This window comes from Scatophagus argus, chromosome 20, assembly GCF_020382885.2.
Source record: "Scatophagus argus isolate fScaArg1 chromosome 20, fScaArg1.pri, whole genome shotgun sequence".
Lineage (NCBI taxonomy): Eukaryota > Metazoa > Chordata > Actinopteri > Scatophagidae > Scatophagus > Scatophagus argus.
The window spans coordinates 2,682,573-2,707,895 of record NC_058512.1 but is presented as its reverse complement, the minus strand read 5'-3'; the positions used below and the strand labels follow the sequence as shown (position 1 = coordinate 2,707,895).

The 25,323-nt window shown below is 47.1% G+C and overlaps 1 protein-coding gene across 1 annotated transcript; it reads right to left on the bottom strand.

Moving 5' to 3' along the window:
- Nucleotides 1-169: 169 nt before the first annotated feature.
- notch1a (notch receptor 1a) lies at nucleotides 170-23,209 on the bottom strand. The gene is made up of 34 exons (XM_046374579.1): nucleotides 22,911-23,209; nucleotides 21,732-21,813; nucleotides 14,850-15,112; nucleotides 14,411-14,749; nucleotides 13,282-13,404; nucleotides 12,955-13,188; nucleotides 12,703-12,858; nucleotides 12,406-12,591; nucleotides 12,202-12,315; nucleotides 11,453-11,566; nucleotides 11,129-11,362; nucleotides 10,931-11,041; nucleotides 9,454-9,646; nucleotides 9,218-9,363; nucleotides 8,989-9,102; nucleotides 8,274-8,393; nucleotides 8,018-8,170; nucleotides 7,694-7,922; nucleotides 7,379-7,580; nucleotides 7,110-7,263; nucleotides 6,808-6,992; nucleotides 6,552-6,684; nucleotides 6,185-6,442; nucleotides 5,969-6,081; nucleotides 5,296-5,867; nucleotides 4,775-5,206; nucleotides 4,483-4,628; nucleotides 4,181-4,391; nucleotides 3,950-4,034; nucleotides 3,679-3,841; nucleotides 3,251-3,549; nucleotides 2,994-3,141; nucleotides 2,807-2,904; nucleotides 170-2,721 (listed from the first exon to the last, which is right to left on the bottom strand). Exons 1-34 carry the CDS (start codon nucleotides 22,966-22,968, stop codon nucleotides 1,462-1,464), a joined length of 7,428 nt encoding a protein of 2,475 aa, XP_046230535.1. The 5' UTR covers nucleotides 22,969-23,209; the 3' UTR covers nucleotides 170-1,461.
- Between the last annotated feature and the right edge of the window lie 2,114 nt (nucleotides 23,210-25,323).

Sequence of the window (25,323 nt, the reverse complement as noted above, 5' to 3'; positions counted from 1 at the left end):
TTGCCTTCATTGCTGTAGTATCAGGCTACACCATTAGGGGGCGGCAGACACTCACATCTCCTTAGATTTATGCTGCATTGAATTTGAAGAACTTCATGAGAAGGCGATGATTCTGCCAGCTGCATAACATTTCAGAAAATAAAATGGAAACAGGCAAAGAAGCCATACATTAATGCTTAACAGCAGCTTTTATTGAATCAAGACAATTTTTACAAAACATTTTAATCTGGAAATACCTCTTTGCAAACTACAACTTTGCATGAACATTGATTTTGAATTACATTTTTTCTTAAAAACACCTTTATCTCTGAATTAGTTTATAAAACATGACGTTTAAACACCTTAAACCACACTCCTTTACAAAGTGCAGGTGATGTCGTTAAACACACAAAGGTCCCCATTTCTTTCACAAACAATGTTTTCCAAGACATTTTTTACAAGAAATCTCACAATTACATTGCTTTTCTTAAGAAAAACAAAGACAAACAAAATCACACTGGCACTAGTTTAAACTGTGGCGAATGTAACATTTCAACTTACTACGACAGGTCTGCGATTTAACACAAACAGGTCAAACATGGCAACCATAATCACTGATTTGGGATACAATATGAAATGAAGAAACGGTCCACGCATCATAAATGATCATAAATCAGTTATTCAGCACCAGACCAGACCATCATTCAGTAGAAATAGGGTCACGTTGATTTACATGCATTTAGAAAAACATCTTTCAACTGGTAAGGGATATTTGTTCTGTGCTTCAAGGTCCCAAATCTCCCAAGTAAATTACAAGAACTGTGTTTATTCAGCTCAGTTACTCCCGTTGTCGTTTTGCCAAGAGAGGACAGTGTAGCGAGCAACATTATGAAAGGTGACACTTTATATATATATTTGATCATCATCTTACACAGACTCAGTGATAAGACTTAGAGAAATGTAGTTCAGTAACAAATCCTGTCACTTCAAAAGACAAAGGAGCTTAAAATATAATTAATTAATACTGAAAATTTTAAAATAATCTATAAAAGCTGAAAAAATCTGTACAAACATAATGTAATGCAAATCCCCAAAATAACATTTATGAAGGCCGATGCATCAGAAGATTAAAATAAATCCGTGAATATAGCAACACAAGACGCAAATAAATAGCCAGTGTACACGTCTAGGAGTCTTTTTCTGATATACACTCCTTTTAGACAGTTTCTAAAATTCCCATACATAACAAAACCAAAAAATAAAAAAAAGCATAAATATAAAAGCATCTTCTTTATATTTCAGGTCAAAAAAAGTACTTAAATAAATACAAAATTACTAAAACTGTTCTTATCGTTAGTATAAAAACTGATAATAAAAACGGACTTGTTCAGTCTTGAGACAGGTTTGTCACTCTCTTTCTGTGTGAGCTTTGTTTGTTTATATATCTTTTCCACTAAAGAGTTCTGTCCATTTTACAAGTCTCTACTTAAACTGCTCTGGGATCAGATTCATCTGAGAATGGATACTTGTAGGTGGGCTGGAGATGCCTTCCGACCAATCAGACATGTTGGAATGTGGGGACGAGCTGGACCATTGGTCAGGGGATCCGGGGGAGGGAGTTAGAAAAGGATGGTCGGGCACCTGTAGCTGGTGGCTGGGTGTGTTGTCCATGGGGCCTGAATAGCTGTGCTGGGAGGGGGGGGTGAGAAACTGGGTGCCGAGGATCTGTGTCTCCTGGGGCATTACAGTGTGGATGGGCATCGAGCGGCCCGAGCCGTTGTTTTGCTGCATGTCGGGGCCGTTCAGCTCAATGTTTGGGAAGCTCTGGTTGAGGGACTGCCCAGCTGTGGTGGCATTGGAGTTCTGGTGCTGGAGCTGCCGCGAGTGAGCCTGCTGCATCATGTGTGGGGAGGAGCCCAAGTGGCTGGTCTGCAGATTCTGGTAGCCCATGATCTGAGACAGGGTGGCAGTGCTCACACCATGCAGAGGCCCCATCATGTTGTGGGACATGGGTGGGGCCTGACCGAAGCTTCCTTGTTGGCCTACTCCTGGGAGCATCCTGGTGACCCAGTCACACTGGCTTCCTCTGCTTCCACCTAAGGACGCTGTCCCCTGCGTGTTGGGGCTGGACACCGGCAGGTGGGAGAGACGGGGTGGGTTAGGGTCAAAAGGCATACAGCCCATATCCTTAGCCATGTTTATCTGGCCCATATGGTCTCCACTGGCTTGTAGGTGATTTAGAGACACAGGTGGGGACTGCTGGAAGGGTGATGTTATGGGAGGAGAGGCCACATCAGACAGGTAGCCATGAGGTGACTCAAGGGAATCAACTGGGGAGAGGACAGCTGACGTGTCGAGCAAGTTACCCTTCCCATCCAGTGACTTCTTCTTCTTTAATCTATTATCCTTGCCGCCATCCTTCCCTCCTTTTCCACCAGAGCTCAGTTTGCGAACCTTCTTGACAGGCAGGGTGGGCTTCAGGTTGCTAAGGTAGTCATTGGGAGAGGAGAGAGGTGGGGAGAGGCTGGAGGTGCTTAGGGGGGCACTGTGAAGCCCGGGACTCCTGACCACATTGTACTCATCCAGAAGACGCACAATGTCATGGTGCATGCGTTCCTGTGCGATATCTCTGGGTAGCTGGTCAAGATGGTCTGTGATCTCACGATTGGCAAAGTGCTCCAGAAGAACCCTGGCTGTCTCGTAGCTGCCTTCACGAGCTGCGAGGAAGAGCGGTGTCTCTTCCTGAAAAGGAAGAAAAAACAGTTGATCCACTTGACACACTACAGTGTAAATACTTCTTCCATCCCAGTCACATCATTTCACAAACCTTATTGTCCTGTATGTCTTTGTTGGCACCATTTTTCAGCAGCACCACAGCAGCCTCCACATTGTTTACAGCCGCGGCCCAGTGAAGAGCGGATTTACCTGCAGAGAGAGTGAAAAGCGTTGGTTATCACGACAGCTCAGCACACTGAAGGGCTGTGGAGAAGATGGCTTGATAAAACGATAGTTACCAGAATCGTCTGTTGCGTTGGCATCGGCGTGGCAGTTGATAAGCTCCTCCACCATGCCATCAACAGCCAATCGGGCTGCCAAAATGAGCGGTGTTGTTCCGTCATGCATGCGGGCGTCAAGATCAGTTGCGCGGTTTCGGATTAAAATCTGCAAGGGCACAGACTTAGTTTAGTGAAGTGCTTTTAAGCTGCTGGACAAACTTTATCAGAAATCAAAGCCTGGAGAGACAGGAGAATCCTGCAGAAGAAGCGGTTACCTGGAACACTCCCTGTGCATCTGCAGCCACCGCAGCGTGCAGTGGAGTGCGGCCCATGTTGTCCTGAACGTTGGCATCGGCGCTGGACTCCAAGAGGCGTTTGGCGGCATCAGACCGAGCGTACCGAGCAGCCAGGTGGAGGGCAGTCTCGCCGGTTCGGTCAGTCTGGTTGTGGAGGTTGGCACCCTGGTAAATGAAGTCAGAGATGATTTCTGCCGAGGGATCCTCTTCCTCCTCGCTGTTACCGGTCTCTAGTCCTCCGCCGCTGCAGGATGCGATCATTAAGGGAGTGAAACCATCTGAAAGAGGAAGGGAGAGGATTATAATGAGTTTCCAGTCATAGGCATGTCGTTCACAGATTACATCTTTTCTGTGGTAATCGTATGAATAAGTGATAAATTACTCTGTAAATCATAAAGGGTACACACCTGGTCCTCTGACATTGACATCCATGCAGTCATTCTCTATTTCTCCCTGAGGAGGGGTAGGAGCAATAGACGCAATGCGCAGGTCAGCTGCATCCAAATGCTGCTGTGTCCATTTCCTGTGGTCATTGTGGTCACCCAGATCTAACATGCTCTGCTCCTCAAACTGAAAGACACAGCAGTCACAACATCAGCATCGCTAGCACACGTGAAAGCAATCCAGAACACGGCTTACGTAGACAAAAGGAGACTCATATTCAATTGTTTGTCTTACCCTGAAACGCCTGCAGTCTGGATCTTCGTCATCCCATTCGTTTTGATTGTCATCCATAAGATTTATGTCAGAGTTTTTCATAGGCCTGTTGAAAAGTGGAGGCAGGTTAGACTAGTTACGTGACATCAACATCATCATCGCACAAAGAAACCATGGGAAACTACGCTGCTGTCAGTCAGGTAGAGTTTTAAGTATAGCCGTCTTCATATTCCACTTTCAAAGTCCACTTACTTCAGTCCAACAGAATCCTCTCCCAAGGGCTCTCTGCGTTTCTTTTTGCTGGGCTCTGACTTGAATCCTTCGGGAAACCAAAGCTGGCCATGCTCTCGTCGCCGCTTACGGGACACCAGCACACCAAGGCAGATGAAACCCAAAGCAGCCAAGCCCAGGAAGACAACATACATGGGGTAGAGCTCTGAAGTGGACGGAGTAGGTCTCACACCTGTAAGGACAGCCACCGTATGTTATTTAAAGTCATTTTTGTTTTCATAAGTTGAATGTATATACAAAGGGGGTGGAGATGAGTTACATACTGGTGACAGCTTCAATATAGGGAACGTTGAGATTCCCACTGGAGGCCAGCGCTCCAAGGAATGCCGCCACATCCGTGGCACTCTGGAAGCATTCAGTGGACTGCTGGTAACACTGACGGTTGTCGATTTCAAGGTACACCACAGACCTATAAGTAGGAACGGGTGGAAACATTAACTCACAAAACTTTTCTGTAACTTAAATACTTTTCGTTGTAATTGAAAATAATTATTATAGATGGGTTCTGCAATTGAAAATGCACGAGAAGAATTTCGAGTTCTTTCTGGTGCCTACCCTTTGACTTCCAGCTCTCTACGCTTCCGAGGACTGACCATGGCTGACACACTTTCCTTCACTTCACCCAAAACGCTGGCTGGCATCGAAGCCCACTCAGGCCAGCCATCTGCAGAGCGCTTCAGTACATTATGTTTAACAAGGTCCTGTTCATTGCCATAATAAGGGAAGATCATTGGTTCTCCTTTTGCATCACGGCGGAACACCACATTGGTGTGGAGAACACTGCTGAGATCTCTGAGGAAAGCTGAAGAACGATTTTTGAGCTGCTCTGGGGGAATGTGGACCACCAGAACTAAGTGTCCATCTGCCAGCTTTTCTGGCATGTTGTTGGCACAGTCCAGGCCGTCCCATTCACATTCTGCATTATTGCAGCCCTGGTCACAGTGGCCGTCGGCATAGTGGTCTTTACAGTACTGGTCATACAGCGGGCTGGAGGGAGGAAAGAGACTGGGTTAGCATCCTCATTTGTGCAAGAATATAAACACCAAAATGTTGTTTGTTTTGTTTTCTAGACTTACTTGCACTGTCCTTCCTGACCCTGACAGTCAAAGCCATCGTAGAGACACCCAGGGCTGTTACACTGGCCATCACACTTCCCATCGTTAAAGTAGCGCCAGCACTGCAAGGCCGCAGAGCAGTTTTGCCAGGGATCATCAAAGTTAAGTGAGCAGTCTCCTCCATCCCAGCCGCAGGCATGATTGTTGCACAGCGAGTCACAGATATGGTTCCCTGCCCACTCGTCACACTGAGGAATCTCACAGTTCACCTCCACTTCCGGAGGTGGGGTGATGTCACGGCCAAAACCTCCCACAAAGGAGTAGTCCAGGATGTGGCACAGCAGGCCGTTGAAATTGCTGGGGCAGCTACACTGGAAGAAAGGGACGTCTGGGGTGATCTGGCACGTACCACCATTGTAACAGGGGTTGGTGATGCAGAGGCTGTCAGTGGGCGTCTGGCACTCGGGCCCAGTGAAGGTTGGCGGACACAGGCAGCGTGGGCCTAAGTGGCCTGACACACATGTGCCTCCATTCCTGCAATTCAGACTCCCACAGGAGCGGGAATCGTATTCGCAGGAAGAGCCAGTGAAGCCCTGTGGGAACAGAGATGGACAGAGGTTATATTCACTGTGCTATACATGAAGAAAATCTGTAAAAACACAATAGGCTAAATGGACCCCACTGCTGCACTCACAGGTGGACATTTGCAGATGAAACCATGAGGTGTGTTACTGGCAACAGCACAGGTTCCTCCATTCCTGCAGGGTCTCCCTTTACAGCCATCAAACACCTTGTCACAACGCTGACCTGGACCACAGAAGCACAATGCATGCGTCACCATTTGCACACCATTTAGACACTGCACACAGTCTTGATGCACAGATGCGTGCTGCTTGATGCACATCAGTACCTGTATATCCAGTGCGGCATTCGCAGCGGTAGCTGTTGGTGAGCTGAATACAGTTGTAGGACCCTCTGGGGTCACAGGGGTCTGACAAACACTCGTTGACATCACCTTCACAGCGCTCGCCTACGTAGCCTGGCGGGCACACACATTGGTAACCTCCAATGCGGTCCACACACTTGCCATTGTTGAAGCACTTGGGCTCGTTGGTCAGTGGGTCAGTGGAGGGGGTGCAGTCATCCAAATTAATCTCACAGTGCACACCTACGGAAAGACAAAAGCGTTCTGTTAGACAATATTCATGTCCTCATTTTTGTGATTATAAATGTCTGATTTATTTTTGTCTAAGAATGTGAACATGCTATCCAGGTACCTTGTGTTCCTCTGGGACAGGAGCACTTGTACGTGTTGATGAGGTCAATGCAGGTGCCTCCGTTCTGACAGGGCTGTGACTGACATTCATTGATCTCTTTAGAGCAGTTTACGCCATGATAGCCAGGAACACACTGACAGAGAAAAGGGAAAATCATTACAGGATTGATTACAAGAATAACATTTTTAACAGCATGTCTAAACTGCATAAAATCTATCACCATATCTGTAGATTGCCATGTTATTTGTTAACCTACCTCACAACTGTAACCTCCCAGGTAATCGGTACAGGCGGCTCCGTTCTGGCAAGGATTGGGCGAGCACTCGTCCACTTGTTCCTGACAGTAACTCCCAGTGTAGCCAGCCTGGCATCGGCAGTAATGTGTGTTTCCAGCATCCAGACACTGACCTGAGTTTCTGCACAGGTGAGCCACCTCCAACCCTGAAATCATAATAAATGGAGTTAGAGAATGTACCAATCACAGACAGCTTTTTAAGTTTAATATAAGTTTAAGTTTAATATAATAAACTATATGTATCTTTTGAATGACTGTCGTACCTTGCTGTTTGGCTGCAACCTCACAAGACACACTGGGGATGTCACAATACAGACCGGTCCATCCACTCTGGCATTGGCAGGTGTAGGATGCTCCCTGCTGCCAGCACGAGCCTCCATTTTTACAGGGGGATGAGTCACACCAACGCACAAGATTCTACGAGGCAAATAAAGACACAAAACACTTAATAACTTGAACAAATGGTGCTCAAGTCTGAAACCACCACAGCCTCCCACACAGTTAGCTGGATAAAAAAATGATTTCAACCTACCTGACAATTGACACCTGTGTAGCCAAGAGGACAGGTGCACTTGTACGTCCCGTAACTGTCGAGACAAGAACCTCCATTGAGGCATGGCTTGGAGTCACACTCGTTAATATCATATTGGCAGTAGCTGCCGGTGAATCCAGGCAGACACAGGCAGGTGAACGCATTAATTCCATCCATACAGGTGCCACCATTGAAGCAAGAGCTGAAGAAATACAAGAAAATAAAAATGTTATGATTAGACTTGCTTCAAGGAGATTATTCAGCAATGTTTGACGTTTAAACAAGTGCAGACAAGATTTTGACAAGGTGAGCTACCTGTCGGTGCAGTCATTGGTGTTGATCTCGCAGTTGATGCCACTGAACCCTGGGGGACAAGTGCAGGTGTAGCTGTTGACGCAATCGGTGCAGTTGGCGCCATTCCTACATGGGTTACTCTCGCACTCATTTATGTCCTGCTCACATCTGCCACCACGGAACCCGGGAAGACACGTACATGTGAAACTATTGATGCTGTCACGGCATAGACCACCATTACTGCAGGGATCTGAGGAACAGAAAAGAGGAAATAAAATTTAATCACGATGTTTTGAATTGTACAGACAGGATGCGAGTTTGCAAAGGTGAAAATCTGCTCCTTACTCGGTTTGCAGTCATCGGTGTCCGTCTCACACTTCTGGCCAGTGTAACCTGGCTGGCACTTGCACTGGTATCCACCCATTGTGTTATGGCAAAGAGCACCATTGCGGCATGGACTCTTCACACATTCGTTGATATCAATCTCACATGTTTGACCTTGAAGACAGAGAAAGACATCAAAGAAAAGTTAGTCATATTGTCCAGAGGAGAGACAGATTTATGGCATGAACAAGTGAAACAGAAATGGATGGAGGAATACCTTGCCATCCTTCAGGGCAGATGCAGGAGAAGCTCTGATAGTCTTCAGACTCCTTACATACGCCTCCATTTTTGCAGGGTCTGGGGCTGCAGGGCGCCAGCAGGGTCTCACAGTTTTCACCTGTTAGCAGAGAAAAGAAAACATTAGCGTCTGCATTGCTTAAAGTGCTTCAGACTTTAATTAAAATACCAAGTCTGAAAAATTATGATATTTCCGCATTTCCAGACTCCTGTAAGAGATTTCATTTCTAAGATTGACATAAATCCCAATTTACATTCCACTTCCTCATCCATTTCCATGACGACTTAGCCAAACAGGAAGGGCCTTCCTGTTTCCTGCTATTGTACGATCACAGACAGGAAACAGGAAGTGGGAATAGGGCTTGGAGCAGGCTCCAGTTCTCCCCTCATATTAGCCACTGTGGCATGTTATTCCAAAACATACACACACACACACACACAGCTACCCCTGCAAGGCAGACAGGCATATCTTTCCACACAGACATGCCAAAAACAGGCATCCCTGTTAGTGGCCATTCAGTGATACTTTCTAAAACAACATAAAACGAGGACTGGAAAAGCCTTCTGTGAGGAAACGATTAGTTTTTTCAAACCTGTGCAAACAGCTGAATCAGCAGCTAGCTAAATTATATATAACAATAATAAAAAACAATGCAGATAGCAGTCTGATCCTTTGTGTGAAATACAAGTCGTACCAGTGTAGGGCAGCATACAGTTGCACTTGTATCCAGCCACATCATCGATGCACGTGCCCTGGTTGAGGCAGGGGTTGGAGGCACACTCGTTGATGTTAGTTTGGCAGTTAGGTCCTACAGTGGTGGGATTAGAGAACACGCCTGGGTTAGACATCAGCTGACAGGTTCACACGTTCACTCTCAGTGAGCAAAAGAACAGGAAAGGAGTGACAAGGAGGTCGCAACTGACCAGTGAAGCCGGCTCTGCACGTGCAGTGGTATCCGCTGGTCATGTCCTTGCAGGTTCCCCCGTTCATGCACGGGTTGGACTCACACTCATTGTTATTGATGTCACAGTTTGGGCCACTCCAGCCAGAGTCACAGGTACATTTGTAGCTTCAGTGCAAAGGAAATGACAGGTTAGTGTTGGGTTGTTTATTTTTATTTAGGGAGGTTTTTTGTCATACATTTTGGATCTGCACTCACCCATTGATGAGGTCCTGGCACCGGCCGTGGATGCAGGGGTTACTGTTACACTCATCCACCTGAGACAAGCAGGTGGCGTCGTTGTAGCCCTCTGGGCACAAGCAGGTAAAGCTGTTGATGCCATCGACACATGTGCCTCCGTTGTGACAGGGGTTGATTGCACATTCGTCGATGTTGATGTTACACATTGCTCCTGAAAAACAGTCACAGACATGCGATTTTAGGACAGTGCATTCATTCCACTGGAAATACCTGAACTGATAAATAACTACACTGGCCATAATTAAGGCCCCACAGCTGTACACTTTGTTCTCTGGTGTGGTATTCTTTGAGCCTTTATAAGCTGTATGCTGAGGTGCACTGTGTGCTTTTTGGACAATAGAGAGAGTGAACACTAGAGGCTCCCTAAAGATTCAACAGGCAGAAGCTCTAGCAGCGTCTAGCATGGCAGCCCCTAGAGGCCCCTGTGCCTCTCCTCCATTGATTGAGTGGGACCCTGTTGAATAGGCAGAAGGAGAAGGATTCAGCTGGATTTGTGAGGGGGAGGTGCTGCCAGGAGATGGAGGCGGGTGGGCTGTAGCTACTCTGCCTATTCACAAACACATACACGCACTACACCCCCATCCAGGAACCTCACCCAGGGCTGTTTACAGGGACAGAAGGCCAGACCCATTTCACACACGGCCGAGGAACAATTAAACCCCCCTCTGATCCTAAACCCACCTCCCTCCTCCTCTGCTCTTCATCAATCAGGATGGGAGGGCCCAACTGCCCGATCTTCAGTTACAATAGTCCTCTGTCCCTCTGTGTCTCCGTCCCCCCATGCCCTCCACACTCACCCCGTCAGCACAAAAAGATGGAGGGGAGGAGGAGGAGGGAAGACAGAAGCATGAGCACGCGCACACACACACACACACACACACACACACACACACACACACACACTTGTCCCCCCCCTGCCCCCTTTCTAGCATAATCACACAGCCACTACCAGTCAGAACCGGCTCTGTTGGGCCATGAAAGGGAGGAAGACAAGAGTGGTCCACTTGCAGGGATAAGACTTTGTCAATGAAGTTTTTATACTAGTACCTCACAGGTGATTTAAGTGAGGTGAGACACTGCATTCTTAGATGTTTATGGGATTTATCGCGCAGTTACACACTAATAAACATCAGCTATGTGATTAAAGGCCAGGCTCTTTTCCTTTTAAAATATCACCTTACAGTCTCTTTCCAGGCTCAACGTCACAGCCTTTTCAGACCGGCAAACAAAGTTAGCGCTTTGTGTGTGTGTGTGTGTGTTTGTATCAGGTTGGGGACGGTGTTCCTTTCTCTGCCCTCCCCCGCCCCCATCCCACACAGGCAATCTGACACCATTGTTTCACGGGAGCGGACTCGCCAGCCACCTGTCCTACCTGCCCCTCCCAAAGCTCAGGAGACCATCCACCTGTACCTTTAAAGCTCCACCCAGGGCTCACCTGTGTATCCAGGCTCACATGCACATTCGTAGCCGTTGATTTTGTCGATGCACCTCCCGTAGTCACAGGGTTTGCTCTTACAGTCGTCCAGGTTCACCTCACAGTTGAATCCTGTGGATTGGAACATGTAAGTAATGGCCGAGTGGAAAATCTTTCAACTGGAAGAATCTGAATTTCAATGTCGTTGAAATGTCTCACCGGCGGTGCCTTTGGGGCAGGCACAAATATACGTGTTCTCCCTGTCCTGACAAGTGCCACCATTCCTGCAGGGCTGGCTCAGACACTCGTTGATGTTGGTCTCACACAGGCGACCAGTGTAGCCAGGGCGGCAGTAGCAGGTGAAGGAGGCAAGGCCATCCTTACAGGTGCCGTAGTGGCAGGGGTCAGAGTAGCACTCGTTGATGTCAGTCTCGCAGTGCTGTCCTGTGTAACCTGGACAGGAAAAGATGTACAATGAAATAATGGAGCTCCTCATTTAAAAAAAATGCAAGAAAAGCCAGAAAACACAATTGTTTGGTTTACCTTCAGTACATTCACAGGTGTACTTGTTGGGACCATCAGTACATTTGGCTCCATTCTTGCAGGGGGTGCTGGCGCACTCGTCAATATCCACCTGACAGAGATTCCCCGAAAAACCTGTTTATGAAATGACAAAATACAGAATTAAACTTTTATTCATGAAACTGTTCCAATTAGTGAACCCCCTCTCAGAAGAAAATGTAGCTTGTTATACATCACAGCTACAGTGTGCCTGTAGCTAAAACTGGAGAACAGAAAAACAAAAAAAAAAAAACAATTTGCATTTGAAGTAATCCTAGAGGACACTGGAGGTCCTAACGAACCATTCCACAATCCTCCTTCCACCTCCAACCCCCCCCCTCCATAGCTCTTACTGTGCAGTGAAATCTTTCTTTCAAACCTCGACACAAAGGCTCCAGCTTACCGACCATAAACCAATCCCTGCCCCCAAATTTTGGCGCTAAGCTCCAACACAAACTCTCATGCCCGCCAAATATGCTAATGTGTCTGCAACCTGATCTGCTGTGTCCCGTTCACCCGTAAGCCCTTCAGTGACACTCTTAGAAGAAGTAAATCATTTACAGTAAATCTGTGAGCTTATATGGTGTGTGATACTCATTGACAGCTAAATTAATGATCCACTCTTTTATAGCCTCCTCTCTGCTTCCATTGTCTGACCACAAAAGGGTTAAAAGAAACTCCTCTTCCTCTCGCTCCATCAACTCTTTCACATTCCCCGGATGTCTTCTCACCTTTGGGGCACTCGCAGTGGAAGGAGTTGATCTTGTCGATGCACTTGCCGTTGTTGAGACAAGGTTGGCTGGCGCACTCATCTGTGTTGATGTGGCAGAACACACCCTCGTATCCTGAAACCCCACAGAGGCAAGATAGCTATTTGTCATGAATCTTTTCTGATAATGGTCCAAAATGAATTTATGCATTGTGCTTTCTCTCACCTGGCATGCAGATGCAGTGGAAGCCTCCAATCTGGTCCAGGCAGGTGGCATCGTTATGGCAAGGATTAGACATGCACTCATTGACGTCCATCTCGCAACGTGGTCCTTCGTATCCTTGAAGACACTTACACTGGAAAGAGCCTTTTGTGTTGAGGCAGCGACCACCATGCTCACAAGGGTTGGCGCCTGCAGTATTTAAGATGCAAGCCGTCATCCATATGCAGTAATTTGCTCATGATAAGCGTAAAGGATGTTATTTTTCCAGACGATACCAGAACACAGAAAGAGCCGACTTACCGAGGGAGCACTCATCAATGTCCAGGTTGCAGGCGGACCCAGTATAACCTGGGGGACATGTGCAGATTGCTTTGCCATTGACTGGGTTGGTGTCACAGTTTGAACCCTTCTGACATGGATTACTGATGCAGGCGTCATCAAGGTGGCACAGCAAACCTGTCGGCATCATGAAAACAAAGTGTCACCATCACATTCAACCACTTCATTTGGATTGTAATCTGTGTGTACGGTTTGTCTGGGACGGTCGTGTACCTGTGCGCCCGTGAGGACACTCGCAGAAGAAGGAGGCTACACGGTCGTGGCAGGTAGCGCCGTGGTAACAAGCCGCACTGGCACAGTCGTCGATGTTCTCGCTGCAGTCGTCACCCGTCCACCCGTTGACACAGACGCAGTGATAGCTGCCGTGAGTGTCGTGGCACGTTCCTCCGTTCTGGCACGCGTTGGGCATCAATTCGCACTCATCTACGTTTTCTGTGCAGTATTGACCTGAGGGAGCATAAATGCAGCGTGAGGGGAGGTTCACACATGTTTTCTTTGTATTTTTCTGATTTTAGAGCTGCCATGACTATAAAAGGTCACCTGTGTAATGGGGAGGGCACTGGCAATTGTAGGTGTTCACACCATCCACACACACTCCACCATTCTGGCAGCTGTGGCCTGGACAGTCATCAATGTTGTGCTCACAGTGGTGACCTGTGAAGCCTGGCGAGCAGGGAGAGAAAGGGACAAAGAAGAGACAAGGTTTGAAAGGTGGGGAGTGACAAAGCAACAGCTTTTGGTTAATAATCACACCGTTTCTTCCTCTTGTTATCGCCGTGCACTTAAGCAACAGATAAGCTCTCTATATCCTCGTGGCAGATTGTTTCAATGTCCTGGAGATGACAGCACAAGTTGTCTCCTCCTCAAACATCAAAGGCACAAGTGGGAGTTTTACAGCCACGATAGTCTGATTAACGATCAACCCGCAACTCTGCAGGTGCCCGTGCAGCTTTGCTATCAAGCTGCATTCCAGCACGGACACCCACGACAGACATGCAGCATGGGTTAAACTTTAACACACGACCCCACAATATCCCTCATTCATCTGCATATCAACAACTTGCTCTGTGCAAACAATCAGACAAAAGCACAGCCGGCTGAAAGCTTGAACAATTATCAAATATCAAACACTTCAGAGAAATAAATGTGCTCAGTAAAATGTGGTTTGGAGAGGGAAAGTGTCTCCCCAGCTGCAGTCTGCAGTCTTTAACAGCAGCAACTACAACTGCCCAAGATTAACCGAAGTTTTACACAACGTTGCAACGGCTTTGGGTGCCAACACAATAAAAACGCCAAACAGGCTGGCTGCAATTGGCAGAAAAACAAAACATTTTTTTGTGCTTGTGTAACCTCATGAATCGGGCGTGTAAAGCTATACATTTATGTGTATGTGCAGATCCCGGGTGTCGTGGGGGCTCGCTGGTGATTATCAGAAGGAAACGTCTGTGTGACTGCATCCTGCCAGTGGGGGCTGGCAGCGAGCAATGGGAGGGGGGTAACCAGAGATTACTCTTTCTACTCCGCTCAGATTTTACTACAACAGACTGCTTTCGGGGTCAACTGATGCTGTAGGAAAGCTAAAGTGTGTGTTCAGTTGCTGCATTTGCCATATGCATCTCCATATTTCAACAGAAAAACTGTTGTTCAGGTAGATGTACGCGCGTTATACCTGCCAGGCAGCTACAGTCGTAGGTGGTGTCTCCCTTCTGGACACAGGTGCCTCCGTTCTGGCAAGGTGAGGGGCTGCATGGCATGTAGGGGGTCTCACAGTGTTGGCCGGTGTACTCTTGAGGGCAGCGGCAGTGATATGAGCCCACCTCGTTCACGCACACGCCACCGTTAAGACAGGGAGAAGGAGTCTGTGCACACTCATTGACGTCTTGCTTGCAGGTCTGACCGTGGAAGGCGGCTGGGCAGGTGCAGATGTAGGTGGAGTCAAAGGCTGAGCACTGGCCACCGTTGGCACATGGGTTGGAAGCACAAGGGTTGGCGAGTTGGCAGGTTTTACCTTGAAAACAGAACAGCAAGAGAGACTTATTAATTGTGGTGGTTCATTGGGAAATGGGGAAAAGCGGATTAAGCATATGGTAACATTTTATCTTACATACCTGACCACCCGGGCGGGCAGTGGCAGCGGTAGGCAGCGAGGGTAATGAGATCACACGTTCCTCCATTGCGACAGGGGGAGCTCATGCAGGCATGATTGGTGGGGGTCAGGCACAGCCGGTCGGTGAAACCCAGGCGGCACACACAGCGGAAATCAAAAGTGTTGCCGTGGGAAACAGCCCGGCATTCGCCACCGTTGCGGCAGGGTGAAGGGCTACATGGACTTGGGTGCTGGCACCGACTGCCTACGTAGTCAGTGGGACACCTGGGAGTAGACAGTTAAGTAGAGGTGATTAGAAAACAAACAAGGTCTTTTTTTTGTTTAAATCATGGGAACAATTTTCCCAAACAAAAGCGGAACAAGGGGAGGATGGGAGGAGGGAGTAGAGGAGGGGGACTGAAATTTTCCCGCCCAGAAAAGTCCCACTGCAACAGGACAGGGACACCATGTTGTTCTAGTGTGTCTCTCTGGATTAGACTCCCTCAGAACCTTGAAAACACATTCTGCTGGGACAACAGATGCCACAAAACAGCCAAGCCGTAACAGCCTGGGTTCCCATCTACCTTTCACCCCTGAGCTGTCCACACTCATCCTGGATGACCGTTGAGATCAAGGGGGCTGTGCCGGCTCTGGATGTCCTATATGAAGCGCTGCATTCAGGCCCTAAGCCCCTGGGTTCTTCCCTGCCATTCAGACTAAGGGTGGATGCTGCTACAGTCACATGGCTCAAACTGGCTGATTGTGTGGAGTTAAGACATTAAAACTTAGAGGCTTCACAGGGACGAGCACTGGCCTCCCCTTTTTTCCACTTTGCACTAGCATTATCTCCCAAACTGCAGGTTGATATGTATCTGTCACATAGAGGAGTGTTTACAGTCAGCGAAAAAAAAAGTGTTTATGTTTGAAATGGGGCTTGTGTGAGAGTGTGTAGTTGCACGTATAAGCGCATGAGTGTTTATGTGTTAGGAACAGCATCTGTTGGCCTCTGAGTATCTCCACAGGGAGCAGGTGCGCATGTTAATGAAGGCAGCTGTTGGACAGGACTCCTCCTCCTCCTCTTATCCCTCCTGCCTCCCTCCCTCCCCTCTGTCCCCTTGTCAGATGGGGGGTGCTGACAAGCCAACCTCTCCTCAAGGGACATAAAGAACCCATGTGAAGTCAGCTGTTGCAACTTCTGTCCCTTCACCCCCTCCTTCAACCACCACACTCATTCTTAATTCCTCTCGTCCTTACCTGTTCCTCTTTTGATTTCCTTTTGACTAGAAAACACTAATTCCTCTTGCCCCGTTGTCTTCTCCCTGTCCCTGGAGCCCCCCACAATGTGCAGCATTTCTGAAACCGATCACGTCGCTCATCACCTCATTATCTGCTGCTAAGTGATTTTTATTCTTAAACCACCCGTCTTACTTGTTCTTCGTAAATATGTGTAAAGTCTTAAATACAAATGTACCATTTGAGGGTGGCGCAGTTCCACTTTTGCTGTGTTACTCGCTGTGTTTGCAATAAGACAAAATTCTTGAATTCTGAAGCCTTGACTGCTCTGTTTTCTCTCCGCTGTGGACTTTTTACAACTCCCAGCAGTTTGCTTTTTACAGCGTCCTCCTTATGTCACACGGGACTGCTGAAAACAGCCTTGTTGACTTAGTTAGGTGAGACCAATCAGGGAGTTTTTTAACAGTCCCATGTGCTCCACAGGGAGCCCAGACAGTTTCAATTGACAGAAGACTGTAAACACATTTTGAGTGGCTTTGAAGTTTCCTTGCTTCCCATTTCACCTTCTGATCGCTCTTTTGGTATAAAGTCCTGACTCCACAATTTAAAGAAACAGATGTTACTAATGGTGCGTGTGTTTGTGTGTGCGCACTCGTGTGTGTGTGTCACCCCACGCTAACTATCTGTAATAGATCCTCTTTGTCCTGAAGTCAGCCCAGCCTGAGATAAAGATCCACCCACATGCTGAAAAGCTAAGCAGCACACACCACGGCAACAGGTCTCTCCCAGCGATGCAATGTCCCCTCAGGCCGGAGCAGATGCTTCCCCGACCTCTGACCCCAAACACTTTTGTGACTGTGGGACGGCCTTTTTGCCTTCTCTCCCCCCTCTCCCCCCCTGCTGGGCCTGATCTACCATCTGCTACGCTGGGGGTGACTTTATCCTCCGACACAAAACCGACCCCACCGTGCGATGAAAATGCCGCCGCTATGGAAAGTGTTGTGTAAAGGACTGAGGGAGGCATACAGTAATTGCGCATGTGACTATGAGGTTTTACACTCTTGTTTTTTTCCTTTCATGTTGTTTGTGAAAGTGTTACATGGCCATCTCTCTCGTCAGCGTCTTCAGCACTCACTCACCCCCCCCACGTCTTTCTCTCTGTAAGTGGCTATTTGTTTCTGCCCTTTCCTCCTCATTCAATTTGTCTAGTTAGCCGATGTTCCCTTGGATATGTCTCATCATTAGCCAAGGTCTGACCCCTGGGGTCCACATCTGTTAGAAAGACCAGGAACAGAACAGTGAAGTTCTGCTGGAGGAAATAAGAAAACTATTACATCTGCCAGAATCACTGATCTGCACTTTACCAGGATCACTAGATTTGAAAAATAATCAAGCTGTATGCCAAAAGCCTAACGTTACTTCTACATTTTGACAGTAATTAAGCTATTTCCTGTCCCCACTCTCCAAAAGGAACAAAGTGGGAAGATTTATGGGTGACAAGGACAGAGCACCTGCTCGACTAATGACTCCGAGATCACTTTCACACACCAAATACCAGCTAACAGTGAGCGATCCACCTTGTTCTACCGGTGGCAGATTCATTTCAGCTGACACCTCGCCACATAGTCAAACAAGGAAGAAACACCTGCCTGCCACCTCACTTCTTACCATGGCTATCAGTGACAACACATCTGCTAAAATACCTGTAGCCCGGAGTCACTTGCACAATCGAATCAGGTCGGCGTATGGCACCTCTTCTTGCCCCTCATAGCAGATATATCAATTTGTAATATGGTGACAGAAATGAGCAGTAACTAAGTGTCCTAACTGACAGTTGAAATACAGATGAATCTATGTATACATCCAACCCAGTCGTGCAACTTAGACCAGCCAGAAGAGTTTCTACGTTTGACAGCCTGTGCTGGTGTCTGTGCACTTTCAGCACCCACTACAGGCAAATAGCCTCTTATCTCTGTGCTCTGACAGGACTGCTTTGATCGCCCCACTCTGAGGATGTCCAGACTCCTGACATCCATAGGATCCTGATCACTGCCCCACCTGCTGTGGGGCCCCCGCTGACATATTCACCCACGTATCTAAGATTTTTTTCCCTCCACTGTAGCTTTTTTTTAAAAAGTTTTTAAGACTTGAACTCAGAATCAACTGATTTTAAAACAGTGCGCCCCAACAACCTCATTCACTGGCATGTGGGGAATGGGGCCCAACCAGGGGAGTGGCAGCCTTGAAGCTTAAACCCCAATAAAAGCCCAACACCAGCAGGAACACTTGACCCAGTCGTGCACTTGTATGCTCCTGATTCACTTAAGCCCACATGGAGCTGAGCTTTAACAGAGACCTGCTTGGTAATCCTATAGGAGGACAAATGAAGAGCGGCATTCCTCGAGGGAGAGTGGAACATCGTTTTAGCGGTGCCGGACTCGCTCTAGACAGCCTTTATGTGCGAGACATTTTATCGTCAATATGCAATACCAGACAGCTCTGTGCAAGGTCAGAGAGGTCCAATCACACCAACCGCTGCGGACTTTCAGTCAATTTTCTGTCTCGAATCTATTTCAGTCAGACGTCTTGCAGTATCTGAGACATGTAGCGAGACAGTTGAGATGTTTTCTGAGTTTATAATTAACAGTCACCTCAGACCAAAACAGTGTCTATTTCAGCAAAGCAGCATTGACAGTCAGTCATGCAAAGGCGGGGTTGAGGGCAACAACCTTTCAACCTTACTATGCGCAACCTCATTACTGTCTCACGAGTGGAAACTAAATTTGACTCACACAACGCTGTGCCCCTACACATTTTATGCTGCCTCCAGCTCCACGGGAAACAGGAAGCCCCAGACCTTCAGATAACCTCTTACTTCACAGAACTATGACCGAGTGCTTCCCGATTACTGCGGCTTGTTGTTGTCTGATGCCACCACAAACAAAAAAAGTGAACTTTTTCAGTCAATTCTTATTTCCCCCAAATGGAAACCTGTAATGAATTAGAAGAAAATAAGAATTTTATTCCCCATCCCAAATGCTTAAGCCAAGATAATGCTAGCAATGAGGTAACCTCTGCTGTTAGATGCTAAAGCTAAATTTACTCGAAATTTATCACTATTGACAAGCAAACATCTTGGCTATTAGGTTTTTTAGCCCACATATGTATTAAATTTCAAAAAAATGTTTGGCCCAACGTAAACATGTTTGGTCTATGCTGATGATTTTGTAGTTGTTGTCAAATAACGAGTCTTAAAATTTTTAATGTGAAGTTTTCCCGAGAGCCCAAAAATTTTCAGCCCCCTTTTTAGGGCACAAACAGGTAACGAGCTGAACCCACTCAACCCTCACAAGTAAATAAACAGGACAACAGCCAGTTCCTGTTTTAGAAATGATGGGTATTGACAAGTTTAAAATAAAGGATGGCTAATTTTAGAACCAGGAAGGACAAAAAACATCCTTTCTGCAGGAGGGGGCAATGGAGAACCACTTTTGTCTCAACGTGGGCTTAATCCCCCGTAACACCATACATGAGACATCTGATTACCACAGTTTACACCAAGCCTAACCTTGTTCTCTATGCCAACATGTGATTTTACTCTCTGTTCTCCCACTCGTGGGAACTGTACTGAAAGAGGATTTAAATCTACCATGCCACTCAAATCTGTGTCACCATATGCTCACACATACTGCTGAACAAACCACAGGGTTCAACATGACTCACTGTTTTACAAGAGCCACATATGTGGGTTTCAAACGTGTTACCGGTTAAACTCTTGACATTCCGTTCAACATCGTCACATCGCAGGAACTGCACATCTAAGCCTCCCGCACATCTCATGCTTTTAGTCTGATTTCGTGGCATCGCTTTCCCTCATTGGCCACAGCCTCATTGCCCATATAACCTGTCTGCAGTTTCCCCAAGTGTACTTTCCACCCATGTCACCAAACATTCCCGAACTTAACTCCCCAGTTCATGTGGTTAAAAAACTGGACCTTTATTGGAAACCCCCCACCCCTCCACTCCGACCCCTGAGCACTGACGCTGATTCTCCCAGGGCACCCTGTGACTGATGGCTGCTCGGCTTGGCAGAGATGAATGATTAATGGGAGGGAAAGCAAAACGGAAGAGCGAGTGCGGGTGGGTGAAGTGATGCTCTTATCCTGTCTGTTTTCAATTGGACCGAGCTGAGATGGGGACCACAATAACAGCTTTGTGGAGCAGGAGGGTGGAGGGAGAGTTTCTGTGTGCGAGTGGGTGCACACGTGCGGGGGTCTGTGTGAAGGCCTGTGTGTGTTCGTGTGTGTGTGTGTGTGTGTGTGTGCGTGTGTGTGTGGAGCGTGCAGATTAGATGTTGTGAATTGGTGGCCCTGGGCTAGCAGCATGGGCTCTTCAATGGATCCCCCTTGTTCGTGCAGACCAGAGAAGCGCCTGCCATGACCACATGCCCTGAGGGGTAAACCAGGCCACCCCTGAGCTTCCTTTCAGATGGATAAAAATGATGCCACAACTGGAAATCACAATAAGTAAGAAAAAAGGAAAAAAAAACACCTTCTGTTCTCTGTCTTCCCTCAGGACTTTCCATGAGTTAAACCTTAAGACTGACATCTTCTTCTTGACTCCTCTGATTCAAGGTGAGTCAGCAAGCTCATGAACTCACATGTAGGTCAGATTAAAATGAATATGTTCGCAAAATATGTGTCAGCCTAAACAAACAGCCCACAATCTGCCTCTCTGTCTGTTCCCACTTGTTTGCCTTCAAATTTCTGCACTTTACTCCAATTAATCTCACTGTCTTGACATCCAATCCAATTACATTTCACAGCCATCTGGCTTTCTAATGGAGATCATAAGCGGGTAAGGTGGGGGGGTGGAGAGGAGGGCGTAGCTATTCAGAAAGCAGGAGACGGGCCTTTTGGAGGGGCTGGGGGTTTAGGGTTTGGAGACGTGGGTCTGGTGGGGGTTATGGCAGCGGTTTGGTGTGTGTTGTGGTGTTTGGGGAGGCTGTGGCATGATGGGAAGCCCCACTCAGATTAGTCACACAGCATTATTCTGACTGCAGGACAATGGGTGACGGGCGGCGGGCGAGCCCCAGCTGTCGCCCATGAAAGGGCAGAAAAACAAGATTTAGGGTTGGACGCGTCCTCTCACTTTGCTGGTGAAGGGGTCCTTGCATTCATTAACAGGCCTACAGATGAGGAGGGGGGTGTGTGTGTGGAGGAGTGTGTGTTGGGGGGCTTTTGTCCAGCTACCCCTTCTCTCACCTCTCCGGAGCCACACTCTTTTTATGTCTTCACTTCTTAAAACTCCTTTCTCTTTTAGGGGATGTGTGCAGCTTCGCAGAGCACCGTGGCTCATGGAGGGGTGCAGGAGCACACCAGCCCAGAAGAAACTCAAGGGCCTCTGGTTGCTGGGCACAGGGCCCGCTCAAAGGCTGGAATGAAAAGGGGGGAATATGTGGCCCCTTTTCTTTCCAACCAAAAAAGGCACTTTTGAGTACTAAAATTACACTACGCTGCACATCTAAGGCCACACAAATTCCAAAACACCAGAACAAACGACACGCTCACAGTGCAAAAAGACAACAGGAAGCGCTGGTGTACTGTGGTGGTCTGCAGCTCAACACCTGGCGCTTCTCACGCTGCTGCCTTTCAGTCTGCTTCTTACTTACTTGCATTCTCCGTTTCCACTTGAGGTGGCCTCACACCTTCCTCCATTCAGACACGATTCAGTGGGCAGGGTGCATCTTAGACCTGTTGAGCAGCACAGGAACAATGAAATCCACATGAGCTGTTAGGATTAACGGGGATTAGGCAGAGTTGAAATTATCACTGGGAAATTATTCATTGGCGAGATTTTTAATACATTTTTATTCGCAGCAATTTAAGGTTTAACGCGCACGCTGTTCTTTAATTGATTTGTTACACAGTTGTCCGTGGGGGATACTGGGTTGCGGACACCGGTGTGGTCACAGCGCGTGGTGCGTGGCTTTTTCTGGAGGGGAGGGGGGGCGCACGCTTTTGCGGGGAAAGCGCAGCAGCTGCGGGGCTCAGACGCGTAACAAAAGAAATCAGAGTCCAGCACGAGCCATAAAACACTCTCCTCGGGCATTGTTTACCGGCAGACGGGAATAACAGCACCTCCTCCACCCCCACACCCCTCCACCCGGCACTCACAACACTCTCCCACACACTGCAGACAAAAGGTGCCCCCACCCCCCCGCGTCCCCCCACCCTAACACACACACCAGCTTCCATTATCTCCCGTGTTATTTAAAACCGGTTCTCAGAGCAATTCAAAATTTAAGTTTATCAAAGCCAGCATTTAAAATTTTTGTTGTTGTTTTTTTTTTTAAAAAATGAAAATAACAAATTAAATGTGATAAAACAACAAAGCAGAAACTAAAACTGTGGGGTTTTGGCCCGCAATAAAGAAAGTTTAACTTAAATATTTGCTGCGCCAGACGTTTTCTTAGTGCGACTGCCGGGCCCGTGCAGGCGAAATAAAGAGTTAACTTGTGCGTAAAGTAACTTTCACAAGCTGCAGCTCAGCGCACCGCAGCATTTGGCTGCTGCACTTGTAGTGAATTCATTCCCACGCTCCAAAATAACTCAGTAAAAGTTTCAGGGAGATTTTACAAGAATTTATCAGGTTCTAATCTTCAGCTCATACCTTTATAGCTGTTCAAATCCCCTGATATTGATCAGGTATATGCAGATATCAATCATCCACTAAACTTCCTCAAAGCCTAATTTTGATTGCTCGGGTTTCCTCACTGATGCTCTGCAGCCCGCGACTCTCTGCAAACAAATCTTTGTTTAGACAATAATAAATAAATACGTTTTTTTACCTTGTGAGATGACGATTGCAGGAATCAGAAATGTTAGTTTCACAAAGAAACGATACATTCCTCCTGTTCAGCTTCACAAATGTCGTTCACTCCCGCTTAGGGTTCGCATAGATCCGCAGTTCGATGTACTCCAGATGTTGGCTTGAAAATAAATATCCTTTGCGGGAAAAGGGAAGGGGGAGCAGGTAAATCCAACAGAGAGGCAGAGACAGAGAGTCTTCAGCAGGACTCAGTTCATAGATGTTCACCTGGTGCTTTCCGCGTTCTCAATGAAGTCTGCAGGCAACTGTACAAGTTCCTCCCACCCTCCTCTGCCTCCCCCGTTCTCCTCCTCCTCCTCTCCCCCCCAGGCCAAATAAAAGCCGCCTCTCTCCCTCTCCACATGCCGAAGGAGGAGGAACAAAGTCATCGTCCCCCTCAGCAGTTAATAACGTGAGGCAAAGGTGGAAAAGTAGCTGCGTAACTGAGCAGCTTCAGATTGTGCGCATGGTACGTTTGTAAAATACGGTTCACTGCTGCAGTTTCAGCCAGCAGTTCAGCACGTAATTGAAATTAGTTGCACCAAATACAGCAGAAAAAGATATCCGGTAATGATGCAACAATACTTTCATTTGCCTGCGTGCAGTACTACGTTTTGCTATTGATTCTCACGTACTTAAATTTTCTAAAGAAGGACTAGGAGTATTTTTACACAGTGGAGTTACTTCTTTTATTAACTTTAAGTAAAGGGAAAAAATACTTTCACCATGTCTACATTCACTCAAATACTGTGCTTAAATACAATTAAGCAGTACTTTACTTTACATGAGTGTATGCATTTTCTACTTTTATTGGTAGTACTTCATTTATCTGACACCAATTTCATAAACTTAAATATGGTTAGTGAAAATTAGCTTGAGCTGCCTATCAGTAATTTTTCTATCATTTATACTCTGAATATTACTACTCCTACTTTGAGCTGAAAATGATTGTGTACTTTGACTTGTAGTTAAATTTTAAATGCGGCATGTTTACCATCTTTTCCTTGAGTAAAATATTTGAATACTTCTTCCACAGCTGACATTCAAGAAGCACCAAAGTCCGCTGTGTTTCGGCCTCTAAGCTACACACTCCATACTTCTGCAGCCGATGTGTGATCTTCATGCATCTGTCCCCTTATTGGACTTGTTGAACCACAAACTGTTAATTTGATGAAATCAGGACACATGTCAGTTCCTGTTACGGTTTCACTCTCACACAGTAACTGCCTGCATGGATCCTCCTTCCACAGAGTCAAAACATGTGACTGCCTGCAATGTTTCTAGCAAAGTCTTTCCACAAGCATAGCAACGATACATGATATTTCTATAGCAATAAAACAACACAAAGTATCGGCGAATGAGACTGGAGGAGCATGTCGTCTGTGCCAGATTATTTTCCTTTTTTTTGTTTTCCTCTCTCTCAGGGCAAGTGAAACTGTCAGGGAGTAGCTGCAAAGTTTCACCACCCCAGGGCAAAGATTATTTTATTACGAAGCCCACGCACATGCTGGCCCTTCTGTCGGTGTGACAGCCAAGTGGACCCAGGCCAAAAGGGGCTGGGTCTCCTGAGGTGTGTGAAGTGTGGGAAACACCGGGAAAACACAGAAGGAAAGAGGGAGTGTGGGCAATCAGCCACAGATTTATTGCATAACAGAAAGGCAAATATGAAGTGTTGAGGGAAGGTGTTGGATGTATGAAATACAAGAGAGAGATGTACGGACATGTTGGGCGATAGAAGGAAAACACCTGACCCACCGTGAGAAATGTCAAATCTATCAGGCACACGCTCACATCAAGTCACACCTGCATCCTCAATACTTGTAGAAAGGTGTGGTTTGAGCTTTAAATCAGAAAGAGCTGATTTGTCAGAATCACTGGCATAGCGTGCTGCCTTTTATCTGCAGTGAAATCTCTCCACAAGTCCTGTTTCGGCCTGTGAGGCTCACTCTGACTTGAGACACTTATTTGTTTTTTTGGAGAAGGAGGGGGATTTAAGGCCATGAGAAAATGCTCTGTAATGGATTCACAAGGTTGGAGAGGGGAAGACCCCGAAGCACGGAAAATAAACTCTATCAAAGCTTAATATAGAAACAAAACCCGCCGAGGTCGACGCAAAGTGCAAGAAAACAGAGTAATTTCTAACTGATTAAATATAAATGCGGCTGCCCTCTGCAGTGTGAACCCCGGCTGCTCGGAGCTGCAGAGTCCGACCTGCAGCACACCGCACTTCTTCTAACTCAGACTCCCTTCCTTCCTGCTCTGGAAGCAGGAATGAAGTGAGGTCAGAGGCTGTGATAAAAAGTGGTTCTCCTTGACAAGGGCTACATGATGTCATCCTACTATCAGACCTCAAAGGCTGACCTGAGCTGGAGGTCTTATCTTTGGTTCACACC